This window comes from Pristis pectinata, chromosome 14 (assembly GCF_009764475.1).
Source record: "Pristis pectinata isolate sPriPec2 chromosome 14, sPriPec2.1.pri, whole genome shotgun sequence".
NCBI classification, from domain to species: domain Eukaryota; kingdom Metazoa; phylum Chordata; class Chondrichthyes; order Rhinopristiformes; family Pristidae; genus Pristis; species Pristis pectinata.
In genome coordinates this window covers 32,658,701-32,684,231 of record NC_067418.1, presented here as the reverse complement: position 1 = coordinate 32,684,231, position 25,531 = coordinate 32,658,701, and the positions used below count along the sequence as shown (strand labels likewise).

At 39.1% G+C, this 25,531-nt stretch overlaps 1 protein-coding gene across 1 annotated transcript in view; it reads right to left on the bottom strand.

Moving 5' to 3' along the window:
* Positions 1–25,531, bottom strand: part of LOC127577980 (otogelin-like) — a 190,890-nt gene that overhangs the window by 24,409 nt on the left and 140,950 nt on the right. Inside the window, exons 34-43 of the mRNA XM_052029688.1 lie at positions 25,050–25,227; positions 20,453–20,598; positions 14,983–15,087; positions 13,114–13,300; positions 12,357–12,577; positions 10,672–10,810; positions 9,881–10,072; positions 9,487–9,699; positions 8,105–8,209; positions 4,392–4,496 (exon numbers count right to left, since the gene is read on the bottom strand). Of these exons, the coding sequence (XP_051885648.1) occupies positions 4,392–4,496; positions 8,105–8,209; positions 9,487–9,699; positions 9,881–10,072; positions 10,672–10,810; positions 12,357–12,577; positions 13,114–13,300; positions 14,983–15,087; positions 20,453–20,598; positions 25,050–25,227 (1,591 nt within the window). The remainder of the gene's footprint in view (positions 1–4,391; positions 4,497–8,104; positions 8,210–9,486; positions 9,700–9,880; positions 10,073–10,671; positions 10,811–12,356; positions 12,578–13,113; positions 13,301–14,982; positions 15,088–20,452; positions 20,599–25,049; positions 25,228–25,531) is intronic.

Here is a 25,531-nt window from a genome sequence, read left to right as displayed (position 1 = left end):
TAGAAGATGTCAGTGGATAAGGAATCTCCTGGGATGGAGGTGGAAAGATTGAGGAAGGAGAGAGAGGTGTCAGAGATAGTCCAAGTGAATTGCATGCCGTTAGGCTGCAAGGTTCCAAGATGAAAAATGAGGTGCTGTTCCTCCAAATCATTCTCCACCACTTACACCCCTTTCTGCCTTTCACAGGGATCACTCTCTGTGACTCCCTGGTTCACTCCTTCCCCCCCCACCCATCCCACTCCCACCCTGGGAACTTTCCCCTGCCATAGGTGCAACACCTGCCCCTACACCACCTCCATCTAGGGATCCAAACAGTCCTTTCAGGTGAGACAGAGATTCACCTGCACTTCCCTTAATATCATCTACTGCATTCAGTGCTCTAAGTGTGGCCTCCTCTCCACTGGTGAGACCAAACGCAGACTAGGTGACCATTTCGCAGAACACCTGTGCTCTGTCCGTAACCGCGATCTGCATCTCCCCGCTCCCAGTCACTTCACCTTCAACTCCCCCTCCCACTATCACAGCGATATGTCAGTCCTCAGCCTCCTCCACTGCCAGGAGAATTCCAAGTGCAAACTGGAGGAACAGCATCTCATGGAGGAACCTTGCAGCCTAATGGCATGAACATTGAATTCTCCCACTTTAAGTAATACATCCCCTCCCCCTCCACCACACCAACCATGCCTCTTCTTTTCTTCCCTTTCCTAGCCTCTCTCTTTTTTCTACCCCCCTTTTTCTCCTCCTTACCTTTGACCCATCCTCTGGTGGATCTGCTCTCCCCTCCTCCCCCGCACCTGCCTATCACTATCTCTTACCTGCATCTACCTATCACCACCTTGTGCCCACCCCGCCTCCCCTCTTTTGTCCACCTATCACTGCTCTGCTTTTCCCTCCTATATATTGGGCTTCCCCTCTTCCCATTTTCAGTGCTGAAGGGCCCTGACCCGAAACATTGACCGCCTGCTTTTCTCCATGGATACTGCCTGGCCTGCTGAGTTCCTCCAGCATCATCGTGTGTTTCATCTAGATTCCAGCATCTGCAATCTTTTGTTTCTCTACTGCAAAGTATTTGTCTCTAGACACACAGCGAGTCAATGACTAAGAGATTGCCACAAAAACAGAAGATACTGGAAACCTTTGACCTAAAATGTCTTTTCACAGATGCTGCCTAACCTACTGATCATTTCCAGCACTTTCTGTTGTTGTTTCAAATTTCCAGCAAGTGCAATTTCTTTTTCATTTTCTTAAAAGGGTTTGCCAGTTCCATGCAGTGCACAAGGATATGCACTTCATGTCGCACCAAGCCAAGGAGGCCACTCAGCAAACAGCAGGGTCAATTGGCATGTGATGAACATTCGATATGCCACTGCAATACTGTAGCATGCAAACAGATGGACATCCCGAAGCAAGCCTTCAGTGTATTCATTAATAGGCTGTGGCAATTGATCATAAAACTAGCATCTGTTGGCCATTCCAAACTGTCCCAGAAATGAGTGGCTTGCTAAACCACATCAACCACATTGCTCAGTAGCTGGTGACATACACAGACTGGATCAGATTGTGGTTGGTAAATTCTCTTCCCTGACTTTATTGAATTGGGTAGATTTTACAACAATCTAGTAGTTTCATCGGTCACTGATACTAACTCTTTATTTCAGATTTATTTAATGACTCAGGTTTAAATTCCCCAGATATCCCAGTGGGATTCAAGCTCATCAACTTAATCAATAGTCCAATTCTCTGGATACTTATCAGATGCTAGAAGGGTGCAGACTACTTCAGGATAGGTGAAAGAGCACATCCTGACCTGCACCATTGTCGGGAAGTTCATGAGTGAAACAAGCAAAGGTCCCGAGGTAAGGACTGCTTCTTTCATTGGGAGGGGGCTGATACCACATCAATCCTTGCCCTAAATGCCCAGCTCTGATGACAGAAATGTGTGGCATTCACTCCCTTCTTCCACCTCTAATTTACCCATTACTGAAGCAGCAATTTTTCTTGAGAACTACCAGTTTAAGGTATCCCATGATGGAGAAAGTTTGCACTTTTCACAGCGTTTTGCAATAATGTGGTGGGGATACATGATATTTACATGCATGATGTACAAAGTAAAAAGGTTAATTATAAAAAATGTGCTAGTTTATCTGAGGCTCATTGCTTCAATATTCTGCACCTCTCACAATGTCCAAAGTAGTTTGCAGCACTGAACAGGCCTTTTCACTGTAAAACAACTCATAGGGTTTTCAACTTCCTGCAGTCACAGGGATTATGGAGAACATGCATGAGAGTGTTTTGGTGGTGGATGATTGGGAGGAGGGGTGGGAAAGGGGATCGAGGGTTCTACTTGAGACAAACAAATAAAAGTACTGGAGCTGGCCACTCAGGTCTTTGAGCTTGCTCCGCCATTCGATGTGAGCATGGTTGACCTGATAGCTCAATATGATGTTCCTGTTCTCCAATACTCCTAGATGACACTTGTATCTAGAAATCCATGCATCTCCTCCTCAAATATATTCTGCCTCCACAATGAAGAAATGTTTCCTCATTTCAGTCCTATCGTATTCTGTATCCTGAGACTGTGACCCTGGTTTTGAACCTCCTCCCCTCAGCAAGGGGAAATATTCTCCCTGAATCCAGCCTGTTAAGCCATGTACATTTTGTACACTTTGTACATTTCAATAAGATCTCCTCTCATTACTTTAGACTCAACAATACAGACTTAGTTGACCCAATCTCTCCTCATACAACAATTCTTCCATCCCATAAATCAGTCTGGTGAATCTTCTATGCATCCCTTTATGGCAAGTATATCCTTTCTTAGGAGACCAAAACTGCACATAATTCTCCAAATGTCATCTCACCATAACTCGATGTAGATGTTCCTGTCCTGCACTTAAAACCTCTTGCAATCAGCCCAACATACCATTTGCCTTAGCTGCCTGCTGCACCTGCATATTTGTTTTCAGTGACTGGTGCAGAAAGGCATCTAGAACCCTTGGTCTATCAACATTACCCAGTCTATCATCATTTAAATAACACTCTGCCTTTCAGTTTTTCCTACCAAAATGGAGAATTTCACATTTCTTCATGTTATATTCCACCTCCTACATATTGGACCACTCGCTCAACTGGTGTGAACCATCTTGAAACCTCTTAGTGTCTGCTTCAAGACTCACAATCCCACCCTGTTGTACCCAACCAGTCACTACCTGCCACCCCAAAAGAGATCCACTTATTCCTACTCTCTATTTTCTGTTTGTCAACTAATTTTCAATGCATGTCAGTATGTTACCCACAATCATACAAACCTCGTGGGACTTTATTAAGGGCCTTCTGAAAATCCAAATATACCCACATCCACTGGTACTCATTTATCTATTTGCTTCATCCTCAAAATTTTCTAGTATGCTTGTTAAACAAGATTTCCCTTTCATAAATCCACATTGGTTTTCTTTAATTATGTTGACATTTTAGAAGTATCCAATTTTTACAATACTGGACTGAATCATTTTTTAATCCATTCAAAGATTGGCTTAGTGGATTTCAAATAACAAAAATACATTGTATTTCAGGTTAATTAAAAATACAAGGTGAGAGAAAGGAAGATCCTAACCCAAAATGACACTTTAATGGGTAAAGACCACAGTCAGATACAGCTGCCAACTGTTCATCAGCCTATCTGGTGTAAAGCTGAGGGTCCAAAATGAGAAGTACATCTGGCCTGGGCTGAGTATGATCCAGAATCTCCTACTGGACCTAATGGTAAGTCTAGTGGCAAGGTGGGAGTTCAAATGTGCTGGCATCTGATCTCCAGTGCCTCCAACTTTTGGGTTTGTGTGCACAGACTCATTGAAATGTGGATAATGGATGGCTGGGAACAATCTGCTGGAGGAACTCAGCGGGTCGAGCATCATATGTGGGGGAGGGGGAGGAAGAAATTGTCAATGTTTTGAGTTAAAACCTTGCATCGGGACTGAGAGTGATGAGGAGAGATGGCCAGTGTAAAGAGAAGGTGAGTGGTGAGAAAGGAGTCTGAAGTGACTGATGGACAGAGGAGGGGAGCAAGATGACAGGTGGGTTGTGCCAGGTAGGGGAGGGGAGCAGGGGTGGAGTTGGGAGACCGTGGCAGGTGGATGAGAGATAGAGGCAGCCAAAGAGACAGAGAAAGGAGTTATTTTCTGTTTTTTGTTAAAGCTAAAACATTAGCTCATCCTAATTTGGACTTCTAGGTGTCGTGTTATATCAGAATATTTTAGATATAAATTGGTCTTTGACAAAATAAAAATTTGAGGCATTCATGAATAAGAAATTACAAAGACGGAACTGATAGGAATAAACTTTTGCTGAATGACAGATACAAGTTAGATCTTTTGAATCAATGTGTAACTTACTGCAGATATATGCTAAGCAACAACTGCCGTCAGCATGGGTAGCAATCAAAGTCTGGTCCTCTCGACAAATTGGAATATCAGACCCACACTTTCCTGGATCACATTCTGTAGAAAGTTAATGGTCTGTCAATTCAAGTAGTAAATCAATTTCAAACATAAATCTTTTATTTATATAAATATTTCACTACTCTGAAAGCATATGCCATGCATGAACAAATTTTATAGAGTCATAGAGCACTACAGCACAGAAACAGGCCCTTCGGTTTTCTGCCTAGTCCCATCTACCTGCATCCAGACCATAGGCCTCCATACTTCTCTCATCCATGCAACCATCCAAACTTCTCTTAAATGTTACAATTCAACCCATATCCACCACTTCCACTGGCAGCTCGTTCCACACTCACACCACCCTCTGAGTGAAGAAGTTCCCCCTCAGATTTCCCTTAAATATATCACCTTTCACCCTAAACCTATGACCTCTAGTTCCAGTCTCACCCAACCTGAGGGGAAAAAGCCTGCATGTATTCACCCTATCTATATCCCTCATAGTTTTATATACTTCTATAAGATCTCCCCTCATTCTCCTGTGCTCCAGGGAATAAAGTCCTAACCTATTCAACCTATCCCTGTAGCTCAGGTCCTCAAGTTCTGGCAACATCCGTGTAAATTTTCTCTGCACTCTTTCGAGCTTATTGATATCTTTCCTGTGGGTAGATGACCAGAATTGTATACAATACTCTAAATTTGTCCTCACCAATGTTTTATACAACTTCAACACATCCCAACTCCTGTACTCAATGCCCTGATTTATGAAGGCCAATGTGCCAAAAGCTCTCCTTACGGCCCTATCGACCTGCGTTGCCACTTTCAAGGAATTATGGATCTGTATTCCCAAGTCCCTTTGTTCTACTGCACACCTCAGTGCCCTACCATTCACTGTGCAAGTCTTACCCTGGTTTGTCCTCCCAAAGTGCATCACCTCACACTTGTCTGCATTAAATTCCATCTGCCATTGTTCTGCCCATTTTTCCAGCTGGTCGAGATCACTTTGCAAGCTTTGATAGCTTTGCTCACTGTCCATTACACCCCCAATCCTGGTGTCACCTGCAAATCTGCTGATCCAGTTTACCACATTATCGACTAAATCATCAATACAGATGACAAACAACTGACCCAGCACTGATCCCCGCGACATACCACAAGTCACAGGTCTCCAATCAGAGAGACAACCATCTACTGCCACTCTCTGGCTTCTCCCGCTAAGCCAACGTTGAATCCAGATGACTACTTCATCCTGAATGCCAAGCAACTTAACCTTCTGGAGCAGCCTCCCATGTGGGACTTTGTCAAAGGCCTTGCTGAAGTCCATGTAGACAAGGTCCAATGCCTTCCCTTCATCGATCTTCCTGGTAATCACCTTTAAAGACTCTATTAGATTGGTTAGACATGACCTGCCACACACAAAGCCACATTGACTATTCCTAATCAGGCCCTGTCTATCCAAATACTTATATATCCTGTCCCTCAGAATACCTTCCAATAATTTACCCACGACTGATGTCAGGCTCACTGGCCAATAATTTCCCGACTTATTCTTAGAGCTTTTCTTAAACAACGGAACAACATTAGCTATCCTCCAGTCCTCCAGCACCTCACCCTTGGCTAAGGACATTTTAAATATCTCCTGCAGGCCCCTGCTATTTCTGCACTAGCCTCACACAAGGTCCGAGGGAACCCCTCATCAGGCCCTGGCGATTTATCCACCCTAATTCACCTCAAAACAGCAAGCACCTCCTCTTCCATAATCCAGATACGGTCCATGACCTCACTACTCTTTTTCCTTAGTTCTATAGACTGTGCCTGCCTCCAGAGTGTACACAGATGCAAAAAATCCATTTAAAATCTCCCCCATCTCTTTCAGCTGCACACATAGATGACCATGCTGATCTTCCAAGAGGACCAATTTTGTCCCTTGCTATCCTTTTGCTCTTAATATAGCTATAGAAACTCTTTGGATTCTCTTTCACCATGTCTGCCAGTGCAAACTCATGTCCTCTTTTAGCCTTCCTGATTTCTCTCTCAAGTGTTCTCTTGCATTTCTTATACTCCTCAATCACCTCATTGGATCCTAACTGTCTATACCTGATATACACCTCATCTTTTTCTTTACTAGGGCCTCAATATCCCTCGATAACCAAGGTTTCCTAAACTTGTTAGTCTTGCCTTTTATCCTAACAGGAACATACAGACTCTATACTCTCAATATTTCACTCTTGAAAGCCTCCAGCTTACCAAGCATCTCTTTGCCGGAAAACAAACTATACCAATCCACACCTGCCAGATCCCTTCTGATGCCATCAAAATTGGCCTTCCTCCAGTTTAGAATCTTAACCCTAGGACAGGTCCTATCATTTTCCATAATTATCTTGAAACTAATGGGATTATGATCACGAGATCCAAAGTGTTCCTCTACACTCACTCCTGTCACCTGCCCTGTCTCTCCCCAAGAGGACATCCAGTATCGCATTCTCTCTAGTTAGGACATCTACATATTGATTAAGGAAACTCTCCTGAACACATATGACAAACTTGACCCCATCCAGTCCTTGTACAGTATGGGAGTCCCAGTATGTGCAAAGGTAGAATCACCTACTATCACAACTTTGTATTTCCTGAAATTGTCTGCTATCTCTCTACAGATTTTCTCCTCTAAATCCCGCTATTGGGAGGCCCACAATATAGTCCCATTAACGTGGTCATCCCTTTCTTATTCCTTAGTTCCACCCATAATGCCTTGGTAGTCGAGCCCTCTAGTATGTCGTCTCTGAGCACTGCCGTGACACTTTCCCTGATGAGGAATGCCACCCTTTCATACCTCCCCTTCTATCATGTCTAAAACAACGGAACACCAGAACATTGAGCTGCCAGTCCTGCCCCTCCTGCAACCAAGTCTCACTAATGGCTACAACATCATAATTCCACGTATGGATCCACGCTCTAAGTTCATCTGCCTTACACATTGTATTAAAATAGACACAACTCAGAAGATTAGTCCCACCACGCTCAACCTTTCGGTTTCCATCTTGTAGTGTTAACATCTACTTTCCCCACAGCCTCTCCACTTGCTGTCCTGCCGCTCTGGTTCCCACCCCCCTGCAACTATAACATCATAAATTTATAAATTTTATAATTTATAGTTATTTACTTTGGGTTAGCAAAATAAATAATTGCAAACACCATTCGTTTTGGCCTTTCTCGTCAATGCATTTTCACAGAGTGGAGATGCTGCAGAATGATTTATTTTTTCCCTTCTGTGTGAATTCCGTCATGTCTGTTCTGCACCTACTCTGATGGTATTTGTGCATTTGAAGAACTGCAGGTGCAATGTTACATCACTCCTACAGAGAACCTTATGATCTGAGTTGCAGTAATAAAGAATAATTTCTAATGTTAATCAATAAGATTTTTTAAAATATTTTCCAAATTTTATACTGACAAATAGCTTCCTGATTATTAATTATGCAAAATTCTGAAATAGATTTACTGAAGCCACAATGACATTAGAAGATAATAAATGTTTATGACAAAAGCTGTTCTTTACTCATGATATACTGGAAATTTACATCATTTTTTTTTGTGTGAAGTACACGTGATCATTTCCTCAAGATTTCACTTCAGGCAGTATTGTTTTGCATTAAAATGTACGTTCTTACCACAGAAGTAGTCAGGACAGCAGAAGTCTGGTTTATAAAGGGTAATGAGCCTCTCTCCATATGCACACTGAGGGGCAAAACTCTCACAGACTGTTTGATTGCAAGCTGAAAATGGAATAAAATGGTAATTCATTGTACACTTTCTGCTATAATGCCCCAAATGCAACTCCATACTTCAAGCGTTTAGTGAAGGTAAAACACCTCTTGACTCTTTATAAAGGTTGAGGAAGTCTAAAATGCAAAAAAACATTCCTAATACATCATCAGATAACTTTGTAATGGCTCTTATGAAACACAAGAGTATATTTTCATTTTAAAACCTAGGTTTAACTCTGCGGGTAATGCATTTTGGGACATATACAGTAAATGGCAGCAACCTCAGGAGTGCTGATGTACAGAGAGGCCTCCGATAAGATATTTATTTATTAGTCACATGTACATCGAAACACACAGTGAAATACGTCTTTTTGCATTGCTAAGAATGTGTTGGGGGGCAGCCCACAAGTGTCGCCACGCTTCCGGCACCAAAATAGCATGCCCACAACTTCCTAACCCGTACGTCTCTTAAATGTGGGAGGAAACCCACACAGACAAGGGGAGAACATACAAATTCTTTATAGGCAGCAGCAGGAATTGAACCCTTCATAGTTCCCCAAAAATGGTAACATAGGTGGATTTTGAAGGCACTCGGTATGCTTGCCTTCATAGGCTGAGGCATTGAGTATTAGAGTTGGGATGTGAGGTTGCTGCTGGTCAAAGCATTGGTCAGGCCACACTTGGAGTACTGTGTACACTTCTGGTCGCCACATTACAGGGCAGATGTGGTAGCATTAAAAGAGTTCAGAAGAAATTCACCAGAATGTTGACTGGAATGGAGGGCTTTCCTTATAAAGAGAGATTGGATAGCTTGGATTTATTCACAGTGGAACGTAGGAAGCTGAGGGGTGAGCTTATAGGAAGTTTATAAAATTGAGGGACAAAGATAGGGCAAGATAGAATGTTTTTCCTAGTGCGGGGGAATCTAAAAAAAGGCATAGGTTTAAGGTGACGGGAAAATTTTAAAGAAAATTTTCACACAGGGTGGCAGTTATATAGAACGAGTTGTCAGAGGAAGTGTTAGACACAGTTACAATTACGGCATTTAAAAGGCATTTGCACAGGTACTTGGATGGGAAAGGAGTAGGAGAATACGGGCCTGATGCAGGCAATTGGGATTAGCATAGATCGGCATCACGGTTGGTATGGACAAGTAGGACAAGGGCCTGTTTCTGTGCTGTACACCTCTATGCCATTGTCATCAACTGCCCTTACAGAAACTACAAAGAGCTAACATTCTTAAGGTGAGGAGGATTAGCTACTTCTGTACAGAATTTAAAACTTACCACATATTTTGTTAGGGCAGCAGCTCTTATCACTAGCTAGACTAACTACTACTTCCCCAGAACGATGGCAAACTGGTTCAGGAACAGCTGAACAGTTGTGGTCGACAGTAACAATGGTCCCATTCTCCAGACACTGATGCATACAACATCCATCCACTGATGCATTCCATGTCTCACCAGCAGCATGTGGAAGTCCCCAACTATCGGTGCAAGCTGAAAAGTATGAAATACATGAATGACCTTTAGCAATACAACTGGTATGTCTGAAGCCTTGAAACATCTATTATGATTGTTGCTGTAAATACACACTGCATTAATTTGGAATTAATAAAAGTGTTGTAAAATTTGGTGTCTAATTCTTCATAGCCAGATACGATGTAGAACTCTGCCATACCACATTTTGCCTCAGGTATACACAGGGTGGAGTCAAGACGATGGAGGATGGATCCTTCTGAACAGACACATCCTTCACTCATTATGGAACATGATGCGTCTTCTGATGGGAAGAAAATTCTGTTCTGGCACGTCTTTGCTTCACAGGTCAGTACACAAGCCTGGTATATCATGTTAGGAGGACATGTGAATGCTGAAAAAAAAAGGGGAAAAACATTAAATATGATTCTAATTGTTTAGTTTATTTATCCTAATCAGTATGAACAGGGCTTCCAGTTCTATCTTGTGCCAAGAATATTTGTAACTTTTGCACATTCACTCTGCTTTTGCTAAACTTTGCAAGGACTAATTTAAAAGTACACAGACTGTGTTAAATATCCTTTTCTTTCATGTGTCTTTTTTTCTAAACAAAGTAAAACTGACATTTTTCTCTCAATCTCTCTCATAGCCCATTCTCATTTCCTCTTTGTCTCTCTTTCAATATCTAATGTAACTATCCATCTTTTTATTCTTCTCTATTTTTTTCCTATTTCTTTATCGTTTACTTGAATTGGTTAACACACACTGGAGCTGTATTCCAAACCTCCCAAGATGGGATTTGCCAACATCAATTTGGAGTTCTGAAGAGATCCAATTGATATCGGAAATATTATGAATATAGTAAGGTGCAACGTAGCAGTAAATCTGAGCCTAATACTTTAGCAGAATAGAGTGGGCTTTATCCTCTGTCTGGATGTGTTTTCATGGTCGTGCAGCAACGCTCTATCAATTTATTTAAACAGCGCTACTTACGGCAATAGTCTGGCTTCCTCCACTCAAGGCAAATATTGAACTTATTACACAGTGCCACATAAGCACCCAGGGCAGAACAATGGTTGTGCACAAATAATGAATCGCGGATCCAGAGTTCACAAAACATTTCTGGGGAAACCTGGGATTAAAAAAATGAATTAAATCTTTCACACTGCTTATGAGGATTCTATTAAATAATGATTGACAATGGAGTACAGGATAGATACTATGCATCTTAAACTGAGACTTTTGTTTATATTTTGTACAAATTCACTCAAAATTTTGCTTTATTTTTCAATATGCAACTATTTCAAATGCAAACACATAGAAATGCATAAAGTAGGGCATAATGAGTATGACTGATAAGGATGGTGTTCACATTGAGGAAAAAAGTACATTTTAAAATGACCTAAAGAGTGGGAAGAAATGAGCCAAATATAACATTTGGCAAATAAATTTTAAATTATAGATTCTGAATGGAAAAATGAGAAGCAACGTGAGATGAATAAGACAGAGACACTTGGAGACTGACAAGTGCAAATTTTTGAAAGTGGTGGGACATCATATAAAGCTGATATAAAGAATGTGAGATTCTTGTATTTAAAGTCGGAGTCACAGAGAATTAAAACAAGGAAGTTATATCAAACAATTAAAAAATACAGACTGACTCTCGGCTGGATTTTTTCATAATACCAATCATATTTGCACTAGAGTACAACTATTTGCTGCAGTCACAGAAAGAATCAGCTGAGGCTATTACCACCTGTTTCTATCAAAAGATACAGTAGTTACAAATGAAACCTAGAATCTAATTGAAACTCCACAAGTTTCCTCATGAGTAAAGTGCTTAAATAAAAGAAAATGCAATGAGGACTCATTAGATCCCATTAAAGAGAAAAGTGCATTATTCATACGGGGATTTTTCATCAAAAATGGATACTAGGAGATAAATGTGATTATTTTTGGATCAAACAAAATAAAATGAAACAGCATTTGGAAAAGGCTAATGAATTGTTTTATTTTACAGATGCAAGAAGAAAAATAGAATGATATACAATGATTGTAACAGTCAGGTAACAAAACTCATCATTAGAAAAGCAAAGGGTAATAACAACAGCTAAGGGCACAAACAAATTGGTAGAAAGATAGCTAAGGTCCAAAATTGTTTCCAACTCTATTCCGACCCAAGGATTAACAGTGTTTTGCACCTGAAGCGGGAATGGAATTAGAAAAGGGACAGAATACAGCAGTGGCTGGTGGACAGAATTAAGGTGCTCAGTGAAGCTGTCACTCAATCCATGTTTGATAAAGAGAAACAGAAAATACGATGTAGTTTATTAGGGGAAGTGAATACATATTTCCAAAGCATGTGACCAATACCTTAAAGGAACAATTCAATGAATGGTAATTGCATTTCCTGCTCCAATATAAATAGATGCCTGGGGAAAGTTAGCTGAAGATTGGGTTGACAGAAAAGTAACAGGAATTTTGAGTGAAATGTTCTTCCAGAAAGCAGAGACAAAGTAAGGTTAGAAGAGCTCAGTGGTGACAATGCGCAAGTGGTAGAAATGGTAAGTGATAAATGAGATGCAAGGACAACAGGGATATCATCATTCATATATAGTGTTGAATAGAAAATGACGGTTGACTTTTGGGAAACTAAGAGTAATTCCTGAACTACTTACTTGTGAATGGCAGGGGGCAAAAGACTCACTCTGGAGCATCCTGAAGCACTCAGAGCAATTGCTTGTGGAGCAGTTAACCTCAAGAATCCGACTCATTTTTATGCCAGTCTCTGTGCTAGCCACTGTCCAATCTTCAACAAAGATCACTGGGTCATCGTCTTTATTAAGAACAGTGCCATTTTTCAAAGTTAAGTCGTTTATTGGGTTTCCATCGCAATAGCCTATAAATATGTAAGAAGATATAAACTCAACAAGTCAATGAATGAAACTGTGCCGTCAAGCAGTAAAATGAAAATAGAAAGGTATAATATTCAGAATATTGCTTTTTAAATTTTTGTATATTTGGGAAAATGAGGTGGTGTTCTATTTGAGTTCAATAAACTATTTCACTTTTAAGAGTCTTCTCTCAAAAAAGAAAAAACTTACTTTTATTCATGCTGATTCAATACTATTTTCTTAAAATTAAAACTAATTTTTATTCCCATATGTCCCAACTGTGGTCTTCCAGCACTGACCCCCTGCTTCCACCTACCACCAGGATGTGAGGGGCTCGGGCAAGATTCCAGCGTTTGGACGAGCTGGTTTTCTATGTCACTGAATGCATCGCCCATTTCAAGTTTTGTGCACATTGTAACCACACTTTAAAAACAGGCTCGGTATTATATTGTAATAAAATGCCTTTACTCTTTTTGTCTCTTTGTGTTAAAATCTACTTCAAAACATGTTAAACTATTTAAAGTAACCAATGTTTACATACCACATAGTCCCAAAGTGGCTTGCTTTTTATTGGGTGTTCCAGTGTCGATAACCATAATCCCTGTGCTATGAAACCACTGTATCACTATACCAGCTGGAGTCAGGATTGTGTACATGCTCCCAGTGTCTACAATCTCAAAATCAAATCTTCGGAATGGAGTGTAGCCTAACTTTGAATTAATGTTTAACTATGACAAAAAAAACTCATGGTTACATACACAATTCAATGAAAATTAGAAAACTTAAAATATATGATTATATTGTAGAAGTTTGTTTATAAATATGGTGTGTATTTTGAAAATTCCACATTATATTGAAATGCAGGACATATTACAAAGAATCTGCCCAATCATTTCATTTCAATTACCATGTGAGGCACTCTCAGCCTAACACAACATTACCAATTTTCCTCTCTCAGTTTTATTTTCCTTACAGCTCAAACATTGCTCACTAAGAAGTGAGGAGTAATTTATCTATTTTTGCAGGAGATTTGCTTAATTTTTCCACCATTTGTAAGAAGCAGAACCCGACCTTCACTCAGCCTCTCCTTAACCTGTTCAATGAAATTTTCACCTAGCATAAAGAGAGGATCAGGAATATTAACATATTTAATTGACATCTCGAAACAGAAAGACCTGGGAATTCACATACATAAAACATTGAAGATGTGAGAGCAGATCGATAAGATTGTTTAAAAAAAATGTGCGGGGGTTCTTGACTTTATAAACAGAGGCATTGAGTGAACATGCAAGGAAGTTGTACAGAACTTCCAACCAGATATTACGTCCATTCTAAGCATGACACCAAAGGAAGGATGTTAAGACCATGGGGAAGAAGCAAAAAAACATTTTCTGAAATGCCAGGGACACAGGACTTCACACGTGTGAAGAGGCGAACGAATTGGGATTATTATTTTTAAAGCAAAGAAGATTAAGGAGACATTTGATTGCGGTTTTAAAATTAATGAGGCCTTTGATAGAAATGGTAATTAGAGGGCACAGATTTAAAATAATTGGCAAAAAATCTAGTGGGAATAAAAGGAATGTTTTATGCATTGAATTGCTATGATCCAAAATTCACTTTTTGAAGGTGCAGTGGAAACAAATTCAATAATGTTTTAAAATGAGGCGGAGGGAGATAGATATTTTGAAGAACTATGAGAAAGATCAGGGCTAATTGGATAACTGTACTGCATGATACTAAGACATGTTTCTTTTTCATGGAACTGTTTCCTGCAGTTTTAATGTTTAAGAAACAAGTCCAAATATACCAACTGTAAAGTCCTGAGCACAGTGAATAATTATCTTTCTTTTCCAAAATAAAAAGCATGCATAACTATGACAAAAAGGAAAATTATCACTAATTTCCCTTTAAAATAGTAGCCGTCAGTCTGTGTGTAATGCATTACTTTCATGTTGTTCAAATCAGTTGGGAGAAATGATTGGAAAGACAATAGGAAAATTAACTGCTAATTAAAAACTCAATGAAGATGAAGAGGATGTTTGTCATTAATTTTAGATTGTTTTATCATGAAAATTTCATTGATACAATTAATATCAAATTTCAAAGAACATTTCCCTTCACGTCTCACAAGAATAAATTGTAAACATTGCCCAGGAATTTAATGTAGCCAATTGCTCGTTGATAAACATTTCTACCGTGTCAGTTAAGAATTAATTGATTTTTAATGACATTTTTAATATTTATGAACCAAGGCAAACTCAGATTAGTATATCCTAGGCACTACAATATAGCCCATGATTAGTACTAATATTTATTAACATGAATTGTAGCTCTGCAATTACATTAACTAGGAGAATCATGAGGATGAGTCATGTAACCAACTGTAAATTAAAGAGAGTGAACCTACCCTTCTCTTTTGCCGGTCAATTATGACAATGTTTGATCCATGAGTTATATTAAGCTTCATGAGACAGAGGTTGCTGGAGTTCACTTGGGGTTGGATCATTGTGGTCTGATTAGAAAGAAACATGGTGTTAACCGCGGTCCTTTACCAAGCAAATCTGTATTACGCATGATGACATAACAAATAAACAATTTCAATGAGCATTCGATGTTTATTCTCTTCACAGATGTGTTCGGTCTGTGAAGCAAAACTAAGAATTACTGCAAACCTGTGAAATTATTGCATATTTTGGAAGGGCCTACTTTAGAAAACAAATTGATACACATTTTCAGTGTTTTGTTTTGTGGAGCCTCTCCCCAGCTTGTAATGACAGGATAATGCTTCAACTTGAAGTTCCAATGATTTGTCATTTTCAGAAAAATAAAATCAAGTTCATATTGTCAGGATGGATATGCCTATAAGTACTTAGAAATAGGCATCAGCTTATGGCTGAGGAACATGATTTTTTCTCCACTTAAATATGGTACTGTATTAATTGGAATAAAAATTAAAAATGTTGTTTTATTCACAAGTCATAATTTTTGCTGTACTAGTTTTACATGATCTAGGCCTCATTGCTTAACTTTAAATGTTATGATAATGTTTACATACTTATCTTCTTTGCAACAAATGTCACATCTTAACCAGTCTTAGAAATGACACTTTAACACAAACATATTCTAGAATGAACAAATGGGCATCTCATATCTGGCCTAGTTAATTTTTTAAAATCACATTCTCTTAAAAATCTCATAACGTTTCATGCTTCAAATGCTAAGCATTTGACCAAGCTCCAATAGCAAAGCAATCCCATGATCCTGTACTGAAATACCAGACCAAAATAATTTTCAAATTTTTTAGCAGACTTCAGTTCAAAACTAGAGATACAAACAGCCCTTTTACTCTTTTTCTGATGTTTGAGTTACTAATTTTGTTAGTAACTTACCAAGGCTGTCCCAGAGTGAGAAATGCATTCCACTACTACTTCTGAGATCAGAGTAAGGCTCAAGCAGTGACCAAATATCAGGATATTCAGGAGACCATTAGAACAATTGCAAACCTACTTAAAGTAATGATATTCATTTTACTGTTCTCTCAAGTCTGACTGTAACATGCACAGCATCTGCAGATCGCTATATGGAGCAGAAAAAAATGTCACACACCCACTAACTTCACCAACTGCCATTTAGTTTTTTTTTACGGTGCCAAAGAGTTTTTACGGTGCCTTAGCGGTTTTCCCTAATTACTTAATTAACTCTTTCAGCAATAAAATCATCCCTTCCAAAAGTTTAGTTATGTAAGATACTAAACTAATTTGTTGCCGAGTCCAGTACGGACATGATGTTAAAGGAATGTTTTGTATTATTTGGTGAAGTGTCTATCAGACACACCAAAGCCACATTTTAATTTTCTCTGAAACAACCTCCAGAAAGTCTAGACCAAACAAATAGCTGCATATCTGATTCAAAATTCACAAGTTCTTCCCGTAAGATGACCCCCCAAAAAAATTCACAGCTTCGCAAATCTGATATCATCCAACACCAATACAGGAGTCATTTATTGGCCATTAAGTCTATGTGACAGGCCAAAAGCACTTACCACTTATTTTCACTAAAATGAGTCACATGCTAAATGTCAGTTTTTCAACAAAGATAACTTTTATACAAAATCAGCAAATAACAAAAAAAACTTAATAGCTAAGCCTCCTGCTAGAGCTGAGCAGTGAAACTACAGCAATTTGCCATAAATTACATGGTCCTATTTAACTTGAATTATAAAAACATGTTTTACCAAGGTAAATTAGAGGGAGGATGTAGTAGTAGATAATTTAAACAAAATATGAACCCTGTATAAGAAACTGTGTGGATGTATATGACTTACTTAGAGGCTTCACATTTTTTCTCATGGCAGAGTATCAAACATCCTGTCTTTTTCCACAAATATTATTAATAGATGCATTTTAATAATCAGGACCCCCTTCAAACAGTTTTGATACATTATATCTATGTAGCAAAGATATTTAGTAACAGGCAATTAAGGACTAATTTGTGCTGTGGACCAGGTGTTCTTGATAAGTAAACATATAATTAATGAAACGATGATTGGATTAGTTTGGATTGGCTCAGTTCTGGTTAGGGACACATGAGGACCATAACTTCTTGCAAAAAATCCAGTCATCTAAAATTTTTGAGCCACAATGTATTAAAGATTTATTGTCTGGAAATCTGGTAATTTTCTAGAAATTCAACCAGGCATTTTTGTAACAACTTGTCTTTACACGGATAAGGCAGTTTCTGTGCTGAACACGGATATAATGGCAATAATTACAAGTGCGATACCATTTTAGAAATTAGGTTAAATTGGCACCTGCATTAAAACGGCACCTGCCACTGACCACTCACAACCCAACCCAATCGTATCTGCTTATTAGGACCTCTCCACACCATCTCCCACCACAAATTTGCCTCAACCCTCCTCCTTACAATAAAACACTAATTCCTTCCCCCCAATGCTACTGACTCCCCTGCCCCAGCTCATGACCCTTGCCTGAATTATTCCTATCTACCAACCTGACACATAAATTGCCCTTGAACACATTGTTTGCCAGGCCATTTCATAGGGCAGTTAAGAGTGAACCATGTTACCATGGGTCTAACTCACATGCAGAGCAGACCAGTGAATATAACAAACTTACTTCACCTGAAGGACAACTGTGAACCTTTTTCATGATTCAAATCACTGAAGCTTGATATATAAATTCCCCAGCTGCCAAAGAGCTCAATTGAACTTGTTTGTTGACATAATCCAGGCCTCTGTATGTCTAGTGTGGTAACATAACTTTTATCATACCATACCAATAGCACATTGATGGAAACTCAACAACATGATGTAGGTGCAAATTCACCTAGTTTCCACTCATGCTGCACATATTTATTTAACTCTGAGGTGAACTGTGTAACTGGATTTTAAGTAAAGAGGGAAATTATTGTGATATGGTCATACAATAGAGTTTTCTTCAAACAATTTTTGAATCTCTTGTAATATAACAGCCAACTGCATATTCAGATTTCGAGAAAGACTTAAGATGCTTCTGAAAATTCATTGCTTTCAACTGTCTAAACATCTACTTACCCCCAGTTTCAATTTCAGAAACACTGTTTACAGGGGCAATCACATGCAAGAGTCATGGAGTTATACATCACAGAAATAAGCCCTCCATTCCAACTCACCCTTGCCAACCAACTGCCTACCTGAGCTAGTCCCATTTACCTGAGTTTGGCCCATATTCCTCTGAACCTTTCCTATCCATATACCTGTCTAAATGTCTTTTAAACATTGTAATCGTTCCTGCCTCTGGCAGCTCATTCCATACACTCACCACCCTGTGTGGAAGAATTTGCTCCTCAGATCCTTTTATAATCTTTCCTCTCTCTCCTTCAGGGATGGATCATGGTTCCTATCTTTTTCCTACAGAATCTAATTTCCATTATTTGGGTTTCATTTAAATATTGACAGTGAGTTGCAGGTACCAACCATGCAACCACTTGCAGCTTGTTCACTGAAGGAGTGCTGGCATTGCTTGGGTGTGGATAGGGGTTAATAACTGGGTGGGAGTGGCTGGAGCAGGTTTTGCATGGATAACACGAGTCTAAATTTGGTACCTCAGTATACTGAGAGCTCGAATTGTTTGTTTCAGATCTGCTCATATGTCCAAGAGACCCAATGGTGCTACTAGTAGAATAAGATCTTTATTAGCCACATGTACATCGAAACACACAGTGAAATGCATCTTTTGCGTAGAGTGTTCTGGGGGCAGCCCACAAGTGTTGCCACACTTCCAGCGCCAGCAAAGCATGCCCACAACTTCCTAACCCGTACGTCTTTGGAATGTGGGAGGAAACCGGAGCACCTGGAGGAAACCCACGCAGACAGGGACAGAACGTACAAACTCCTGCCTCACAGCTCCAGCAACCTGGGTTCAAACCTGACCACTGGTGCTGACTGTGTGGAGTTTGCATGTTGTCCCTGTGGCAGTGTGGACTTCCCCCAGGTGCTCTGGTTTCCTCCCACATCCCAAAGATGTGGTTTGGTAGATTGGCTACTGTAAATTGTTCCTCGTGTGCAGGTGAGCAATTGGATCTGGTGGGGGTGGGGGGGGGGGTGGTATGCTTAAATGAGAATAAAATGGATTAGTGTACGATTAGCATAAATGCATGTTGGCATGAATGTGGTGGGCCAAAGAGCCTGTTTTCACACTGCATGATTCCAAATCATTGTTTAAGTAGTTTTGTTGATTGCATTTCTCCACATCCTGAAGGCAAAACATCACTAACCGCATATGAAATCATGCAAGGTTTGATTCAATATCCCCATTTGTTGGGGTTGTGGGGAAAGTGCATGCAAGATAAATAAAATATCTACAGCTTGATTTCTGGCTTAAATATTTAAGCACCAAACAAAATCTTCAGTAGATATTATCAGTCACATCAATTTCTCTGTTCAATGTAAAAATGATTACTATTAAGTGTTGAAATTTACTGATATTTAAAAATTTAATTATCCACATTGACATCTTTATTCACCAAGATGTGTTTCAAAATGGGAAACTGAATTTTATTTCGTTACTTTTTGTAAAATTAGATAAAGAACTGTTGACAAGAGCAATCATATTCTAACGGCTAGAAATCTAACATCCTATAAGATAATTGGTTTGACCCCTAATATGTATGGACTTTGGATCTAAGCTGGTAGAGCAGTGGTGCGTTACAAATGACCTCATCCTCCCCAGCATAGTGATGGTTGGGAAAAATAAACACTCAAGAGTCTAACCTCCAATCACACTAGAAAGTGGGTATCAGTGAATATTGAGTGCAAACAGTGTGCAAGGATATTGACTGAGTGAAGGATCCAGATTGGCCATGATGCTCTTCACAATCATGAAGCCAGCCAGCACTCATTGTCTTGGCCAAAGGACCAAGAATGTTCAAATGAGTTGGGTTTTGCAGAGTTCATGGGAATGCATCACAGCAAATTTCAACACCTGGAGAAAAAGGGAAATATTTGCCAAGAAGTCTGAATGTCAGTGTTTCCAATAGTTATGAAGATAATAAAAAACTATAAACATTGCAGAAGGTTTAAAGTGAACCAGCTGCAAACTACCTCCAACTAAAGCAAATGGATTACATTCATGCCCATATTATTTCTTATAACAAATACCAATGTGGTAACACAGCCCTGAAATATTAAAATAGATGCCGAAGAATTCATCTAATTGAACTTGGCTAGCAAATGCTCTTGATTAAAAGTTAGATAATTGTGTTGAATGATGCAGGATAATTAATAATTAGAAAGATGTAGTAATTCAGACAACCTTGTACTTTATGCTGTGAAGTAACATGGATTCTCAGGGGTTTATATTATCTTGAACACTTACCATCTGGCTGCTGAGACATTCGTTGATCCCAACAATAATAGTTTCATTTGCCGTTGAAGCAATAACGTATGATGCAGCTCCAGAAATGCCAAAACCACTTCCATCAAAAGTAATTATGTGCAGATTGGCAAGAATGGAACATCGACCTACAAAAGTTAAATAGCTCACATTGTAATTAAAACTAGTTTCCAAAAATCAGTAAGCTGAGCTTCAAAGGAGAACGCTGGGAAGGAGAAGCTCTGGTAGAGACTGACGCCCTCTTAAATCATGCACAAATCAAATTATCATTCTCATAAGGACTTAAATGAGTAAAAATTAGATGACTAAGTATTAACAAAATCTTTTCAAACTTCTATTTAATACCAAAAACATCAATTTAAAACATTATGCAAATTAGCTAAGATTCTGCTGCAATTGATTTACAACATGGAAAACATACAACACTTAAATGCATAAACCTTTCAAAATAAACAAAAGTAGCATCCACACAATCATTTCTTTATTTCTGTGCTGTGGTTAATAAATATTTCCAAAACAAAAAAGAAAAATGCGGTATGAAGGTAGCATATGTGCTGCTCCTTATTCATGGGTACTGATGTACATTTTGTTCCTATGTAGGAATGAATGGTAGTGAAGCACAAATGGGAGTGTAGGACCCATTGGGGCCTAGGCCTGTTGATTGAGGCTTCTACAATGAATAGGTCTTGCTGCCTTCAGTTCCTTGTAAAATCGCTTTGAGCAACGTGCGGAGAGAGGGGCCAGCAGGGACCCAGTAACATATCCCCTTGCCCCACCACTCCCTAACCCCAAAATATTTATCAAGCACTTTAGAGGCATGCATGTGTTTGTATAATATACATAAGTTCAACATAATGCTGAACTAGTGGCCAAATCTAAATTCTTGCACATATATCTGTGAGGGAGTTCTTACAAGAAGGGGGTCTGTATATAGTACCGAAAAGAGGTTTTGCACTGATGTTTGATTCGGCTTCATGTAGTGAATATACTGCAGAGGTTGAGGGCAAAGCAGTAAGTTGTGAACAAGATAGGGTGATGCCAAGCTGAAATGCACCACCCAGGAAAATCTTCCCCACACCCTTACAGGTGGAGATATATGCGTGTTCTTGGGGATGGCCAGATGCTCTGGTGATGAAATTGGACAAAGCAAGCTTCAATGACTCTTGGAAAAGCCAAAGCTACCTGCTATTTTTTCCACTTGGTTATAGAGGAATTATTGCCCTTATTAATTTTATTTCACTTTCTATTGAGACTGTAGTTGAGGACTTATGCTCATTGTTCAACAGAAGTTTAAATGTCAATCATCAAATTAATATGAGATGGAGGCCCCTTACAGCCAGGTGGTCTATACAAGACAATTATGACGGTCTCTATATAGCTTCTGTTTATTTTATACTTTGCCAAGTAATTTGGTGCACTTCCAAATAGCCTTTTTTTAACTTCAAAAACAGACTGGGAAGGTTCAAGTTTTCATTACTTTTTCATTCCTTTTTGTGGAGCACATAGAAATCTTTTTTTTGGAATTTACCATAAGAGAAATCAGATATAAATTTTTGTTGATCTTATCCTTCAATTGCTTCTCCTCAGAATTCATAACAATAGACACAAAGTGCAAGTGAAGTAACTTTTCCCTTAATGTATACATTTCAATGATCTATGTTTAATAATGGTATGATAGCGCTTCAAAAGATTAATATAGCTTTATTGCATTTAGTATTATGAATTTTTGTACAAGTGCTATAAACTGTGTTATCAGACTGTGGAAAGTTATTGTGCTGTCCTCCCCTAGCAGAAATAACCCAAATTCAACAGAAAGTTCCCTGGAATGAAAGTTCAATTCATCTTGAAAAAGATGAATTTTAACTCAAGGTACATTTTAAACATATGGTGTCTATTTTCATATTTCCTCTCATTGGTTGCATTTCAGAATCCACACGTCTTAGGGCTGAGAAAATAATGATGAAACATTCAAAAATGTGCTCTTTGTTACATATAAGACAGCACCTAAGCTAATAATATATTTTTAAGTAATGCAGATAAATATTCTCCAATCTATTTTTTACCTAATTTACTTATCATAAATCTATAACATTTTTATTTTATTTGCACATTATAACACTTAACTGTTTAATTCTCAGACTATTCTTAGATCTAATTCATTGAAACTGGGGGATAGAACAACAGTAAAACTACTGAATCATTGAGAATAGCTGGCCACTGAATTAATCCTGTCCAACACAGAGGGATTTAAGTTAGCAACGCTGCTTCATAGCTCCAGCAGCCTGGGTTTGATTCTGACCTCAGGTGTTGTTTGTGCGGAGTTTGCACATTCTCCCTGTGGATGTGTGGGTTTCCCTTGGGTGCTCTAGTTTCCCCCCACATCCTACAGATGTGCTGGTTGGTAAACTGTCCCTGAGGTAGGATGATGTGTGGTAATTAGAAGGAAGTTTCTTTGGTCATATTTGACCTGATGAAATTGATTGTGGAGTTAATATTGAGGAGTCCAAGGGCTAGTCCCTCTCACCTGTATACCACTGTGATGATGCAGCAAAATGCAATAACAATCATTTCCTGGTCATTGTCCATCACTAAAAAAAAATTTGACCAGCACATCTTGGCATGAGCACCCTTGGATGACAATATGATTTCCACTTTGGTTGCTCACAGGATGATGTCAATCCCCAGGCATTGAGGAGCAACTTTGACTGTGTAATTCATAACATCATTGGTCACTCCCATCAACCATGCTTTACTATCATAGCACTGGATTGAAACCTCTGTGAGGCAAGTCCATAACTTAATTTCCCTCTTTCCTACCATAGCATCAAAAAGGGGTTGCTTTCCAACCCACCAATCTCCCAGAACCCAAGCTTGACCCTCCATTTCCCTCGCACCACCTCTCCAACAACTGATCCTCCAAGATACCCTCAAATCAGTCCTCCAAGGCCCCTCCAATGACTAATCCTCAGATTTCCCCAGACCCCCTTCCAGGTTTTCTCAGCAACCCAACACAAAGCCACAGTGCTCATTCTCCTATTGTAAGGAAACACACTTTCCACCACCTCCAATGAAATTGACCTCAGTATCAGTAAAGCACACTTTCAATTAGGAAAAAAATGCAAGTCTTTTCAGTTGTGGCAGAGTCCCACTTGGGGTGGGAATCCCACAGTTGAAGTGGTTATTGGCACTCTGGTATTTTGCAGCATAGCACATCCATTTATTTCCATCAGACTTGCTGGGACAAATTTCTTTCAAACTATGCAAACATGTGTTTTTTTTAATCAATAACCAATACATCTGGCTGCTTGTGATTAATTGAAAGATAAAGGAATTTTAATGCTAGTAAGAAATTGTTCCTGAAAAGGCTAACAGTAACAGCAGCCATACAAGAGTATTGGCCTTATACTCAAAATCCACAAGACAAAGATCCTCAATCAACCTGCCCCTGTTGCACAACGCTGTCTTAAAACAACAAAAGTTCACCATATGACCTTGGAAAAAATGAACCATTTCTCAACATCTCTGGTGCACAGCACAGCCTTTGGTCAGCTGAGGAAAAGGATATTTGAAGATCAAGACCTCAGACTTCAAGGAATTCCTGTCCTCCCAAATCTTCCAGAACCTTAACTAGCTAGAGCTGGCATCTCAAGACACTGGGGAAGAAAACATCAATGCTATCTCCGCAAAATCCTCCAAAGTCACTGGAAGTATAAGCAAACCATTGTCGGCATCCTCTCCTAGGCCAATATTCCACTGGGCAATCTACATCACTAGCATGCCTGACAGCACATTCCCAAACAGACATTCCATTCTGAGCTCTGTCATGGGAAGAGATTACCAGGCAAACAGAAGAAAAGATTCAAGTATGTGTTCAAAGCCTCCTTGAAACATTTAACACCTTCACTGACTCTTGGAAATCCCTGGCCCATGACTGCTCAAAGATGAAGAAAGCATTCAGGATGATAGTGGGAATGTCACGTCCGTGCATCGGAAGCACTCAGAAGTCTTGGCTAAATAGTGGAAGAATCACACAACCTCACACATTACCCACCCACCCCATCAGACACCTCCTTAACTCATCTCTTGAAGAGTCTGTACTTCCCACACTGGGCTTAACAGACACATCAGAAACCAAGAAAGTAGAATGGAAGGAAGATCATGGGGTATTAGTTAAGAAGACGGCACACAAATTATTTTTTTCTATATCATTGTAAAAAAGAACTGAGAAAAAATAAAGTTAATGTCACGGGTAGTTAACAAGTTCTCTCTTCATAAAACATTGACAAAAAAAAATCACCAGGCTGGCAATTTGTGTTGACAAACGTTATTACTAGTTTCACTGTAATTATAAGATAGATAATTGTCATGGTTTAACAAAGGCTTTAGTTGCTAAGTATTTTAGGTTTAATTATATAATTTCATGGAGACAGAATTAGACGGTTAGAATAGAAATGACCAAGGCAAGCATACTTGTTGGGTATTTTGATGATCTGAAGTGGGAGTAACAGAATAAATTATCTTCTATTTTTTGGTCTCACTAGGTCTTACTAAACCATTAGAACAAAGCCAGATATCTTACATGGACATTCCCACTGTGGACAACACTTATCAGTGTTCACCTGCACAGCAAATCCTAGAAGCTCACAAGTGGGTGGAGTAATAATGTAGGGGCAATGATGTGATCTATTGATTTGCATTATTTGCCCTTCCACACAGATCTGTGTGATGCATTCATCTCCATCCTGTGGAAATGGAATCTGAAAAACATTTGAAAGGAAACAGATTAATGTTGCATGGAAAGTAATATTGAATCAGTATAATTTATCATTTATAATGTCAATGGACAACTAACAGAAACAGCAAGATGAACATTCCAATGGGAAAAGAAATGACATGTCCTTATGCTTAAGCAACAAAGGTAATATGATAACAAAAAATTACATTTATATTGCATTAGCGAAGGAGGCATTCCTTGGCAATTGGTTGGAATGTTACTACATAAAAAGGCACCAAGCCGCATTAAGCGAAAATAGGAAAGGTGTTCAAATGTATAGTCAAAGA